We start from the raw sequence: 14,782 nt of genomic DNA on the forward strand, positions 1-14,782 counted from the left end.
CATAAGGAAATGCAGTGAGGCTTCCCCCCACCACCACTATTCCATATCTGTGACTTTTTAATTAGTCCATTAAGGGAAAAATCTTTGCCAAGTTGACTCAATGTTTTTTCAGAGAAACTTTCTTTCCATAGAATATTGCCCACAATACCATAGAACATGACCAACAGTTTTTTGGTTTTGCACATATTACATAATCTATCTTTACATCTCTTTAGTGAGTTTAACTTATATTTGGTGTAATGACATGTTCACACTGTAAAAATGACTACTTCGCTTTTTCTGTCATAACTGTGGAGTATAATATTATCTTCAATTTATGAGCATACATCATAGGACCTTTGTTCTTTTGTTTCCTTAGTCTATAGTTCTTGCCATTCCTTTGCAAGCTCCTTCATGACCATACTTTTAAATTCTTGTCTACTCGTGATAGGGCTGAATGTAGGGGCAGGTGACCCAGGCAACCACCTGGGATGGTGAGCTTGGAGGGGTGCTGAGCTCAGGGTTTTATTTTTGTTGTTAGCAACAAAAGGGAAAATAGAATGAAGGGAAATGTTTCAGGTACGCCATATGTGGATTCATTTTTTCACTAAGCTAAGATGTTCTGGACCTTTGTAGAATCTCATGGAATCTTCCAGTTTTTCTGGGAAGTCCATTTTCCTTAAATCTCCTAGAATCTTGTCAGTCATGCCCTGTACATTTCTATTATTCTTAAAATTATTTTTTTTTAATTTCCATAAGCTTACAGGAAACATTTTTTTATTTGCTTGTATATGGCATGAATAAATACAGATTTACAGATCCTAGTGTGCAAATGTATTGTCTTATATGACAGGGATAAATCATGTATGCAAATCATGCATTGAAGTTGTGAAATGGACTACAAATGCTATGAAAATAAGGTATTCAAAAGTTTAACAAATGGAGGGGGGACACTGAAGACTGTTGTTGTCTGGGGCGCCGTTTAGTCTAGGGCTGGCCCTGAATCAAGGGTATCTTAACATTCACCTCCTCTTTTTGTAAAGCATGTTTTTCTCTTTTCTTAGGCATCTCATCTCAGTATGTGCCAGAATCCATGCTATTGTTACACAGATTATTATTGCATTATTTCAATAGTTAGGAATATTATTTCACTTATTATGTCATTTCTACTTTCTGAAGTCCCTGTTCTGAATGTCATTATGCCTAACAAGGAAACAGATAAAATTACAGCTGCAGTTGGTCACACATCTCTTCTCTAGGCTAGTGCTAACATAATCCCCATTAGTTCAGTTGTGAGAATGGTCACATAATTTGATAGCCTTTTAGATTTCTGGATTCCAAGACTAAGAAATGGAAAGCTGTTCCCACTCGTCCCCTGCTGTCATTTTTTGATCCACCTATATAGACTTTGTAAAACTGGCCCCATTTTTCATAAATAAATTTTAAAATGTCATTGATTGTAACGTGTACATTTTTCCTTCAGTTTTTTCATACAGTTCCAAATCCACAAATGGGGAATAACTGTCCAGCTGTAACATGATTTCCGATTACTACAAATTTTTAGTTCTCTCAGTTTTTTCTTTTTACATATCTCCTTTGCCCATTTTTGACCCTAGTGTAGTATGAGGTAGTCTGTGGCAATCCATATAAATTTATTTACTAAACTTCCAGCAATCTTCATAAATCTGTTGTGTACTTCTGATTTCATGATTCCCTTTTACCTTTGCCCAAAAGGTTAATGCTAATAGTTTCATCCTTAAATTTACAGGTGCTTCTTGAGTGGCTATATTTAGCGCACACACTGATGTTTCTGTCATTGTGCCATATGCCAATTGCACAACTTCGGCCCACAGCAGCTCCAAGTTTTCTAACAATTGTTTTTGAGGCTGAACCAAAAGTTTGGCATCTGTAGTCTAAAACTGATCTTATCAATACTCTATACAGCATAATCAATACCCTCTTATCTGTACCCCATTTGTTTCCAGCTACCCTTTTAAGTAAGTTCATTCTACTTTTACACTTTTAAGTCTATGTGACATTTCCAAGTCAATTTATTACCAAACACAACTCCTGGGAACATAAACTTTTGAACTATCTGAATTTTTTCACCATAAATAAATAAGTCAGTCCCAATCTTCCCTAATTTTCATCATGGTTTAAAGTGTTCTGTTTCTGCAAGAGAGAATTTAAATCCTCCATCATTCCCCCACTTGGAAATTCTCTGGAGTGCCTCATTTGTCTTTTATGCTTTTCTTTGGGGTGTCTTTTATGCTTAATCTAGATAGCACAGTTGTTTGTGAAAAGGGAAATACTGTTCCCATCTGCACGCTTTCCAGTAGGCCATTTATCATAATGGAAAAGGAAGTAGGACTGATAATACTCCCTTGTGGAGTTCCATTTTTAAGCTTGTAGGTTTTTTATAAAGCTGTTCCCACTTTGACTTGTATAGTTCTGTCACTTAAAAAATCCCTTATCCATCAAAACATTCTCCCTTTTATTTCAGTTTTGGCTAGTTTATATAGGAGGTCTTCCCTCCTTATGATGTCTTTTTTTTTTTTAATGTCCAGGAAGACTGTTATAAAGTTCTTGGTCCTTATGCTTTTGTGTACCTCTGTTTCTAGTCCCACTATATGGTCAACAGTGCATCTTCCTTTTCTGAAACTACTTTGTACCTCAGTTATAATATTTTTTTTTGTCCCCAAGTAGTATACTAATCTTATATTTATTATTTTCCATGATTTTTCCCACACACTTGATGTGAGGGCAATAAGCCTATAAGCTTCAGATCTTGTATGTAATTGGTATAACCAGTGCTTGATATATTGACAGCAGTCCTTTTCCTATATATCATTATATGACTGCAATAGAATTTTTAGACTTCCTTTTGACAATGGTTGAAGCATTTCATAACTTATATTATCTTTAACTGGAGTTGTGTTTTTCCTTATTCTAATGGCTGTAATAAGGTCCTGCATATTAAAATTTTTGTTTAGCAGATCATCAGTATATTCTCTCCAGCCATTTAATAGTTCACAGTTATCATCAGTAAACTTCCTTCTTTCCCACAAAACTCATTGTTTTGATTCATATCATTACTGACCTTTTGGAATTCTTTTGCTAAAATGTCTGCCTTTCCTAGCTGGAGACCTCAGTTTCTTTAATTACAATAAGACCAGATATACGTTTACTTTTACTTCGAATTCCATTCGTTCTTTGAATTTGCCTGTATATTTGAATCTTTGTTTCATTTCCCACAAACATTTCTCCAACTTTTTTTGTCTTTTTGATAATCCTTCATGCCACTGCCCTACATCTTTTATAATTTATTAAGTCTTTACTATTCATTGTGTGTTTTGCTTGCTTCTATACCTTGTTTCTTTGCTTGATTGCTAATTTGCAATCCTCATTCCACCAGGGAACCATATTTTTAAGTCGGGGGCAATATGATGTCTTATAGATGGCCTGCTGCTGAAATTCTTTTTATTATGTTGTTGTAGAATTCATTAGATTGTCATTTGTACAATCACTGCATAAATATTCATCACATTTTAATCTTGAAAAGACCCCAGTCAGCTTTTCAAAAATTTCAGCTAGGAACACTTTTTGTGTTTTTGACATTTCTTTGGCTTTGGTGCTCAGTATATGTAGGGAAGTGATCACTTCCCATTCCACCTTCTTTATAAATTTCACAACTGCATTTACTGGCTATATTAAATCTAGTAGATACTTCTGTATTTAGTATTACCGGGTTATGAATATCAATAAAATGTTCTAAGCATTTATCATTTAGGTCAGTTTTCTTACTTCCCCGTAGCTCATTATGACTGTTAAAGTCACTACAAATTATCAATGGCTTTTTGACATTGTTAACTAATTTTTCTAGTTCTAAAATAATTCATTTTTACATGGCTTGTAAACATTTTAAATCCATATATATGTTTTTGTTCTGCATGGGAATCGCAATAGCATCAAAACTTAGTTTCTGCACATCCATTTCAACTTAACTAAGTTCTTTTTTTTTAATATGTATACAGACCTTCTCCTCCTCTTCTGGTAGCCTGTGGGGTGTAGCCAAATGCCCCCCTCCCTAAGTACTACTTGGCCTGCCGGGAGGAAGGGAGAAGGACTCCCTTCTCCCGCTGTGTCGCGGCCAATGGGAGCTGCAGGGGTGACACCTGTGGGTGGGGGAAGCATGCAGAGCCACCTGGCCATGCCTCCGCCTAGGAGCTGGAGAGACATGTTGCCACTTCCTGGGAGCTGCCTGAGGTAAGTGCCACCCAGAGCGCGCACACCCTCCAATACCCCAACGCCCAGCCCTGAGCCCCTCCTGCACTCCGAACCTCTTGGACCTAGCCCAGAGCCCCCTCCTGTACCCCAAATCCCTAACCCCCCCCCACACCAACCTCCTGCCTCAGCCTGAAGCCTCCTCCTGCACCCTAAACCCCTCGTTTTTGGCCCCACTCCAGAGCCCGCACCCCCCAGCCAAAGCCCTCACCCCCACATATCCCAACCCTCTGCCTCAGCCCACAACCCCTCCCTCACTCTGAACCTCTTGGTTCCATCCTCCAGCCTGGAGCCCCCTCTTGCACACCAAACCCTTCATCCCCAGCCACACCCAGAGCCTGCACCACCAGCTGGAGCCCGCACCCACTCCTACTCCCCCAACCCCCTGCTCTAGACCAGAGCCCCTTCCTGCACCCTGAACCCCTCATTTCTGGCCCCACCACAGAGCCTGCACCACCAGCTGGAGCTCTCACTTCCTGCCATGCCCCAACCCCATGCCCCAATCCAGTGAAAATGAGTGAGTGAGTGAGGGCGGGGGAGAGCAAGCAACGGAGGGAGAGGGGATGGATTGAGCAGAGGTGGGGCCTTGGAGAAGGGGTGGTGCCTTTGGGTAGGGGACAGGGCAAGTGTGTTTAGTTTTGTGTGATTAGAAAGTTGGCAACCCTACGCTGGCCCTGTCCCTGGCAGCCAGGCCCAGGCGGGGAGCGGAAGGGGTGGGACCAGCTATTTCTCATGCTGGCTGCTTTGGGTTGCTGTTCTGTGCAGTGCAGCAGCTGCCTGAGAGAGAGCCTGGCTGGGGCAGCACCCCGGCTCCTGCTCCCTGCCCAGGTCCAGCTTCAAGTGAGCCAGAAATGTGTCGTGGGGGGAGGGCTTCAACTTGTTCAGTCCCTGTCCCCAGCGGCTGGGCTCAGGCAGGGAGCAGAGTGGGTGAGGTAGGCTGCCACCCTAGTCAGGCTCTCTCTCAAGCAGCTGCTGCGCTGCACAGAGCAGCGACCCTGAGCAGCCAGCTTTAGCCATGTGAGAAGCAGCTCCATCGGACTCCCTGCCAAAACAAAAGGGAAAGCAGCCAAACATGCCAGGAGGGAGGAGGTGCAACAGGAGAAGGACAGAGCACTGCCCCACAGTTAACTCTGGTGGGGTGGGGAGAGCATGGTGACCCCGGGCTGGGCGCAGGGTGGGGGATTGCTGGGGAGAGGAGATGTGGAGCAGTCACATGTCCTCCCTTTTAGATTGTGCCTCCTCGTATCAAGAGGCATGAGTCGTCTATGGGTATATCATATCTCGATAGAATGAACACAAGTTTACTTATTAGACATGTTCCTTGCACACATAATAAATCAGGCTTTTCCCCATTTCAAAGATGGCTTTCTTAAATTACTGATCATGCATTATTAAACTCTGCATGTTCCAGCTAAGGATTATTAAGACTCTGTTATATAAGCTGCATTATTGCCTACATTTAAAATCTTATGAATGCAGTCTCTCAAGAGATTGTCTACTGTTAAATATTTTTCTGTTGCTTTTGCAATGATAATAATAATATAATAATTGGAGATATACCTATCTCCTAGAACTGGAAGGGACCTTGAAAGGTCATTGAGTCCAGCCCCCTGCCTTCACTACCAGGACCAAGTACTGATTTTTGCCCCAGATCCCCAAGTGGCCCCCTCAAGGATTGAGCTCATAACCCTGGGTTTAGCAGGCCAATGCTCAAACCGCTGAGTTATCCCTCCCCCCCTTTAATCTTTTCATTTTTTCCCCATCTGCAAGATGCAGTTAATAAACTTCTCTTCAGCACAAGATACATCATCTCCCATTCCCTTCATATTCTCCTTCCTAACCAGAGATGTTTTCTGCTGTTCTTGTACATCTTGTCTCTTATTTGTGTATTTTTCTTTTTCTGTTTTCTGCAGTGGAGCTCTTTGGTAGCCTCTACAGATGATATTTCTTGGGGGAAAAAATGTTTTTTTGTATTTCTCTAGCTCATTCTGCACAGCCTTTATAAGTTATACTATGTATTCCCCCACCATTGCTGCTTTTAAGTTCTTTTCCTTCTACACAGTTCTCATATGAGTGATTTCTTCCACATATGCTGTACCTCATTGTTTTCTTACAAATAGTTGCTGCACATCCAAACCTTTGACAATTATAACACCTCACAAGAGTTGGGAGGAGTCTGTTGTTTAGCCCAGAAAGATAGATACCCCATTTAGATCCTATCCAAAGTGTCTCACCTTTAAGTGTTATGTGTACAGCAGCAGATGGGTGGTTTTCACCCTTTCTCTTATGAAAGTAGCTGTTTAACAAATGATAATTTCTCTTTGCCTATACTCTTGATATCAGCCTCAGACAGTCCTAACAGCACTCCATGCATAACCCCACTTGCTTCCATCAGGAATTTAGGCAGTTGACAAATACCTCTCATTTTCCTTAAGGTTACAGTTTTAAGTTTTTCAGCTTGCTCCTTAAGCGGACATTCTATCAATAGATCTCCATCATGCATTGTTGCAGCTGGGGTCCAACCTTAGCCCTCCATCCCGACTGTTCTGACAATCCAGCCTCACCATCTTCAGCCAGATACCAGCACTCAGCCCCAGCCCAATCTTCAGCCTGCAGCCTGCCACCAGCTACCTCAGTCCCAGCATGCATCAACTCCAAATTCCAGCCAGCTCAGCACCTGCCCCATAGTCTCTCTCCAGCTCAAGCCTCAGCCAGCCTGCCACCATGTACGGGGTTTAGATGCTCTCTTTTAAAGAGCTGCCCCTCTCCAGGTTTGACAGGCTGCACAGGTGCTCAGAGTTCATGCTGATTGTGCCCCGTGGAGCTCTTTAGCTCCTTCCTGACTAGGGTGGGATATTGTCCCACCGCAGTCTTTCTTAAGACTTAACTTGAGAGCTAACTTTCACTCTATATGTATAAAAATGTAAATTGCTGCAAAATCGTGTGTGTGTGTGTGTTTAGCTAATGAAACAAATGTCCACTAATAAGGTCAGTCTTGTTTTCTTTGCCTTTTGGTTATTAATGAAAAATTAACACAAAAATATTTTTACCATAATAGCTAGAAAACACACAAAATTCTGCATGGATTAGAGCTTTGTGTAACTGAGTCCAGCTGTTTACATCTGTAGTTCCTGCATACCTTTAATAAGCATCTAGACAGTAATGAAATGCAAATATTAAATAATAGTTATGTAACTGGACAAGTATTTTAAGTGCTTTGTTGGCTCTGGGCCTTGGTAGATTGTACAGACGCTCTCCGGCTTATGCAACTGTTCCCTTCCGGAATGCCTTGCATAACTTGAACTTTGCGTAAGTTGGGAACATATACCCAATCACTACGTCCATCATTCCCCCTCCCCCCAAAAAATAAATAAACACCACCCACACACACTTTCTAGCTAACAGAACTTTTTCCGTAAGTGCGGATTTGCATAAGTCAGGTTTGCGTAACCCAGAGAGCGTCTGTACCTTATTTTGTTCTTCACTATTTATAGTATTATTTATTAAGTGCCACAGGTGTACAAGTTTCAGAGTAACAGCTGTGTTAGTCTGTATCCACAAAAAGAACAGGAGTACTTGCGGCACCTTAGAGACTAACAAATTTATTTGAGCATAAGATTTTGTGGGCAACAGCCAACAATGGGTGTTACCATACACACTCTAACGAGAGTGATCAGTTAAGGTGAGCTATTACCAGCAGGAGAGAAAAAACTTTGTAGTGGCAATCAAAATGGTCCATTTGCAGCTGTTGACAAGAACTTGTGAGAAAGTGTGTGTGTGTGTGGGGGGGGGGAAATAAACATGGGGAAATGGTTTTACTTTGTATAATGACCCATCCACTCCCAGTCTTTATTTAAGCCTAATTTAATGGTGTCCATTTTGCATATTAATTCCAAATCTGCAGTCTCTCGTTGGAGTCTGTTTTTGAAGTTTTTTTGTTGTAATATTGCGACTTTTAGGTCTGTAATCGAGTGACCAGGGAGATTGAAGTGTTCTCCAACTGGTTTTTGAATGTTATAATTCTTGATGTCTGATTTGTGTCCATTTATTCTTTTACGTAGAGACTGTCTGGTTTGGCCAATGTACATGGCAGAGGGACATTGCTAGCACATGATAGCATACATCACGTTGGCAGATGTGCAGGTGAATGAGCTTCTGATAGTGTGGTTGATGTGATTAGGTCCTATGATGGTGTCTCCTGAATAGATATGTGGACAGAGTTGGCAACAGGCTTTGTTGCAAGGATAGGTTCCTGGGTTAGTGTTTTTGTTGTGTGGTCTGTGGTTGCTGGTGAGAATTTGCTTCAGGTTGGGGGTCTGTCTGTAAGCAAGGACTGGCCTGTCTCCCAAGAGCTGTGAGAGTGATGGATCATCCTTCAGGATAGGTTGTAGATCCTTGATGATGTGCTGGAGAGGTTTTAGTTGGGGGCTGAAGGTGACAGCTAGTGGCGTTCTGTTTCTTTCTTTGTTGGGTCTGTCCTGTAGTTGGTGACTTCTGGGTACTCTTCTGGCTCTGTCAGTCTGTTTCTTCACTTCAGCAGGTGGGTATTGTAGTTGTAAGAACTCTTGATAGAGATCTTGTAGGTGTTTGTCTCTGTCTGAGGGGTTGGAGCAAATGCAATTACATCATAGAGCTTGTCTGTAGACAATGGATTGTGTGGTGTGATCTGGATGAAAGCTGGAGGCATGTAGGTAAGTATAGCAGTCAGTAGGTTTCCGGCATAGGATAGTGTTTACGTGACCATTGCTTATTAGCACTGTAGTGTCCAGGAAGTGGATCTCTTGTGTGGACTGGTCCAGGCTGTGGTTGATGGTGGGGTGGAAATTGTTGAAATAATGGTGGAATTCCTCAAGGGCTTCTTTTCCATGGGTTCAGATGATGAAGATGTCATCAATGTAGCGCAAGTATAGCAGGGGTGTTAGGGGATGAGAGCTGAGGAAGCTTTGTTCTAAATCAGCCATAAAAATGTTGACATACTGTGGGGCCATGTGGGTACCCATAGCAGTGCCACTGATTTGAAGGTATATGTTGTCCCCAAATTTGAAATAGTTATGGTTGAGGACAAAGTCACAAAGTTCTGCCACCAGGTTTGCCATGACATTATCGGGGATACTGTTCCTGATGGCTTGTAGTCCATCTTTGTGTGGAATGTCGGTGTAGAGGGCTTCTACATCCACAGTGGCAATAATGGTATTTTTAGGAAGATCACCGATGGATCATAGTTTCCTCAGGAAGTCAGTGGCATCTTGAAGATAGCTAGGAGTGCTGGTAGCGTAGAGCCTGAGGAGAGAGTCTACATAGCCAGACAGTCCTACTGTTAGGGTGCCAATGCCTGAGATGATGGGAATCCAGGATTTCCAGGTTTATGGATCTTGGGTAGCAGATAGAATACCCCTGGTCAGAGTTCTAGGGGTGTGTCTGTGCGGATTTGCTCTTGTGCTTTTTCAGGTAGTTTCTTGAGCAGATGGTGTAATTTCTTTAGGTAACCCTCAGTGGGATCACAGGGTAATGGCTTGTAGAATGTGGTGTTGGAGAGCTGCCTAGCAGCCTCTTGTTCGTATTCCGACCTATTCATGATGACGACAGAAAGTTTTTTTATCTCCTGCTGGTAACAGCTCACCTTAACTGATTACTCTCATTAGAGTGTGTATGGTAACACCCATTGTTTCATGTTCTCTGTGTATATATGTATCTTCCTACTGTATTTTCCACTGCATGCATCCGATGAAGTGTGCTGTAGCCCACGAAAGCTTATGCTCAAATAAATTTGTTAGTCTCTAAGGTGCCACAAGTACTCCTGTTCTTTTTACAGGTATACAAGTTGCTTTACAGATGTAAATGTGACAAGGTCCCTACTTCAAGAAACTTGCAATGTAATATATACAGATAACTTAATGAGTAAAGATAAAATCAATAGAAGTGGAAAAGGGATTAAAGGGTGACAAAAAAGGGAAGAGGAAAATATACTTGGGGGCTATTTTGAATTTATTTTTGACAGGGCTCCAAACATTTATCTGACACCTACCAAGATGAAAAATATCTATGCTGACATGCTTCCAGGCCATGACCGTGAAGTTTAAAGGAATAAAATAGTTGTGTATTGTTTATTGTGCCCTATATTTAGTTGTTAAAAAATTGACACTCAACTTTGTTTAAATTTTTTTTAAAAGCTTAACTTATTACATCCCTTTCACTGAATTTTCTCCTTCGTCTTCCTTTCTTCACTCCACTATTTCTATATTATCTACAAGGTCTGTTTTCTCTTTTCCTTTGTTCTTCCTTCTCCCCCTTATCCTTTCACTTCATTATGTTCTCTAGCTCCTCAATATTTTCCAACTTCATTCCTCCTCTCATTTACTTTTCCGTTCTCTTACTACCATACTTTCTTTTTTAATGTATCCCATCAATAAATATTAGCTAACATGCTGATTAAAATATCTTTCTTCCTAGTCTGGACAAGACCTTAGGGAGACAGTGCAACATTTTTAAAGGTGAAAATATCATCTAGATATTTGTAGAGAATACTAAGGGCTGAATGTTCAGGTGCAGCAGAGGAGTGTACCATACACTTTGGGGGAGGAGAAGCAAGCATAGATCCTACACCTCATCCTGGGGCCCGTTCATTCCCTTTCCCCTGGGATGCCTTTAGAGTGCACTGCCTTATGATGTTGGCCAGAGGTATCTGGAGCTCCTCCCATCCCCAGGAAATACTCTTACCAAGTTAGCTGGTGGATCACTATCAACTAGGGGAATCCTCAGAGGGCTCCTTAAATTACTCTGCCACACACAAAGAGTAGTAGGGTTCTAACTCTTGTCTTTTCAATCTAGTCAGCTTTGGTTTAGTGCATTTATTATTACAGGGCCTGAAGTAAAGTATTTATTTTCTTTACTTTAGGCAGCAGCGGATGCAATCATGTTGTCAGATATTTTGCCTCATTTGGTGCAGAGGCCTGAAGATTTTTTGGAAAATGCAGGAGCCAGGGTTAATCTCTATAAGGATACCATGCTATATCCTCTAGAGGTAAGAACAGCACAAAGTAATATTGTTGTATACACTAGAAGATCATTTTTTAACATTTGTTTTTATATAATTTTTATGCACTCTGGGTATTTTACCAAATGTCGACTGGCTACAGACCTTGCTTATATACACCAGCTGTGTTCATCATAAGATCCAGATAAGATTAGCTTTACATAAGGTCTTTTAGTCACAGTGTCTCCAATAGGCAAAACAGTATAATACAGTTTAGCATTCCATTACATCTCCTCCTTTAATTTCTACTTTCCTACCATTTACAATATTTACGCTATCGTGCTATCTTTGAAGTTCAGTACATATCAGTCTGTTAAGTGTCTCTGAATCATGCTCTTTTTCTAATTTTACTATTCAAACATAACAGTTTGGTCATCTGGCTGTTCATTAGTTGCAATGACTGCCTGTGGTTGGTTTGGAGTTGTCATCTTATTCTGCATCTGTATGGTTTGCTCTGTTGATTGTTCTTTCTGAGGAACAAGCTGTAGGTTTCAACAGTTTCTGTTGAACTCTCCACTGTTGGTCTCGATCACATATGCTGCAGCTGAGAAGGTCACTGGTCTCTGATCCTTTGATCACATACCTCTGAATGCAAAGCTTTTGTCTCTATAAGTTTCTGTGGTCAACTGGTCCAGAAAGTTCAGAATAACTCCAAGATTAGTCAGAGCTGTGTCAGGCAACATCAGCTCTGGAAGGGGTTGTCGTAACATTTTTTCCCAGATCTGGACCTTAGCGTCCAAAATATGGGTGTTAGCATGAAAACCTCCAAGCTTAGTTACCAGCTTGGACCTGGTAAAGCTGCCACCAGCCAGGGATTTATACAGTGCCTAGCTCACTGTGGTCTCCCCAAAACCTTCCCTGGGGGACCCCACGACTCAGATTCCTTGAGTCTCACAAGAAAGGGGAATAAACCATTTCCCTTCCCCCTCCTCCCCTCCAGGTGTTCCCTCCCTGGGTACCCGGAGAGATATACAGAAGCAAGCTCCATGAATCTAAACAGAGGGACTCCACCCTCCCTGTTTCCAATCCTGGAAACACAAGTACCGAGAGAGCTAATCTCTCTTCCCCCCTCACCCCAGAGGGTATGCAAAGTCAGGCTTAGTAACTCTAACACAAAGAGATTTTCCCCCTGACTTCTTCCTCCCACCAATTCCCTGGTGAGCTGCAGACTCAATTCCCTGGAGTCCCCACTAAAGAAAAACTCCAACAGGTCTTAAAAAGAAAGCTTTATAAAAAGAAAGAAAAAATACATAAAAATGGTCTCTCTGTATTAAGGTGACAAATACAGGGTCAATTGCTTAAGAAAAAAAAGTGAATAAACAGCCTTATCCAAAAAGAATACAATTCAAAACACTCCAGCAACTACACACATGTAAATACAAAAAAAAACCAATATAAACATATTGTCTTACTATCTTTGTACTTACAACTTGAAAACAGAAGATTAGAAAGGCAGGAGACAGAAAGATCACTCTCAGAGCCGAGAGGACACAGACACAAGACAAAGAACAAAAAACTCACACCCAAAACTTCCCTCCACCCAGATTTGAAAAAGTCTTGTTTTCTGATTGGTCTTCTGGTCAGGTGTTTCAGGTTACTCCTTTCCAAGTGAAAGAGACATTAACCCGTAGCTATCTGTTTATGACAGGGGTTAAAGGTGATTGTAAGTCCCTTCTGTGATCACTGTGATGTGAGTTCCTGAGTCAATTTTAAAGTCAATAGCCTTGCCATGAATATTCAGTTTCATTCTCCAGGCAGGGTGTATGTCATCATAAGTGATAGATCCCAGAAACAATGGCTCTTGATTGTCTGTAATATGAGTCAATTCCCTGCCTGCTTTCCTGTGCCAAACAGCTCCAAAATGTCCATATTTCATGCATTTATGACATTGTGTGTCTTTGGTTGGACATGTTTCATTATGTGACTTTTTCCACTCCTTGTGCCTGCAGGCTGGAATTTGTTCCTCTTAGCCTGGGAGTTCCTTGCCTCAGGGGTTTTATGCTAGTGACGTTTAACACTCAATTGTCTCTTTACAGATTCTAAGCTAGTTTCAGGTTTTTCAAGTTTGTCAGGTTGCTCTAGGTTTTGCTGTTTCACCAGCTCAGACTTCTTTGCTCTCAGCATAGCTGTGCCTAGTGTTAAATCTCTCTTCAGTTATGGCTACTCTGAAATATTTTTATCTGTTAACCCAGTAACCAGCCTGTCTCTGCTATTTTCATTTTTTGCATTCCTGCAGTTTTCAACCAATGTATGCCGATCTCTTATAAAACATTCAACATTTTCCCCTGGCTCTTGAATTCTCTGATGGACACGCTGTTTCATAAACCACATTTCTCTGTGGTAAAGAAAGCATGCATCAAACATAGCCAGAACCCTTTCACAGTCATCTTTGTGACTGTCTTCAGTAAAGTCAAGGGATTTAACTATGCTCTGCTTGCTTCCCCATAGCATAAATTAAAGAAGATACCTGCATATCAGGGATCAGCAATCTTTGGCATGCGGCCTGTAAGGGAAATCCGCTGATGGGTTGGAACGGTTTGTTTACCTGCAGCATCCGCAGGTTTGGCCGATTGCAGCTGCCACTGGCCGCAGTTCACTGTTCCAGGCCAATGGGGGCTGCAGGAAGTGGCGGCCAGCACATCCCTCGGCCCGCGCCGCTTCACACAGCCCTCATTGGCCTGGAACGGCGAACTGCAGCCAGTGAGAGCTGTGATCAGCCAAATCTGCGGATGCTGCAGGTAAACAAACCAGCCCGGCCGGCAAGCAGATTTCCCTGACAGGCTGCGTGCCAAAGGTTGCGGATCCCTGCTATGTGTCATTAGTTTCCTTGTGGAGCTTGGTAGCAATGAGAAATCTGGCAAAATATTGTGTCTAGTCAGTCCATTCTGAAGGTTTGTCAAAGCTAAAGTGCTCTGGGGCACTGAAGAGTGGTATGTTGATGAGATCCTGCAATCTCTGTTGCTTTGTTCCTTCTATGTGCAACCTTTATTGCTATTTTCCTCCTGTTTCTGTTCTTAGTTTACTTCTGACACCATGTCATGTACTTCTGTACCTGATATGGAATGGCTACATAGCTTGCTTATGCACATCAGATGTGCTCAGCATAAGATCATTTTATACACTGCCAGGTACGGCTAAGATTAACTTTTAAAATGGTATTTTACACATGGTCTACTAGTGGCATAACAGTATAATACAGTTTAATATTCCATTACATACACTAAGGTTATTTCTATAATTCCAGATAGGGAAGTATGTGAAGTACAGCTACCCTCACTATTGAAGAGGCCCCTGCAGCACTCAGTCTCCAATAGGTCTCTCCTCTCCTCTCTGCCACCTTCCTCCTCACAGTTCTCAACAGATCTTTCTCCTCCTGTTTCATTGCTGTTGTCCTGGAAGTCATTGGAAACATATTGGCTGGGACATTCTTTGGTTGTAGCTGTGTGTTTCTGTGGCGGTCACATGCAGAAAGCCAGGAGAGAGCCA

The 14,782-nt window shown here is 41.9% G+C and overlaps 1 protein-coding gene across 2 annotated transcripts in view; it reads left to right on the plus strand.

The window, feature by feature from the left end:
• AK9 (adenylate kinase 9) overlaps positions 1 to 14,782 on the plus strand; it is a 247,445-nt gene that overhangs the window by 23,949 nt on the left and 208,714 nt on the right. For both annotated transcript variants that reach the window (XM_050951342.1, XM_050951343.1), the window contains exon 8: positions 11,159 to 11,284. In XM_050951342.1, coding sequence (XP_050807299.1) covers positions 11,159 to 11,284 — 126 coding nt within the window. The remainder of the gene's footprint in view (positions 1 to 11,158; positions 11,285 to 14,782) is intronic.

Source organism: Gopherus flavomarginatus, chromosome 4, assembly GCF_025201925.1.
Source record: "Gopherus flavomarginatus isolate rGopFla2 chromosome 4, rGopFla2.mat.asm, whole genome shotgun sequence".
In the NCBI taxonomy this organism is placed as follows: domain Eukaryota; kingdom Metazoa; phylum Chordata; order Testudines; family Testudinidae; genus Gopherus; species Gopherus flavomarginatus.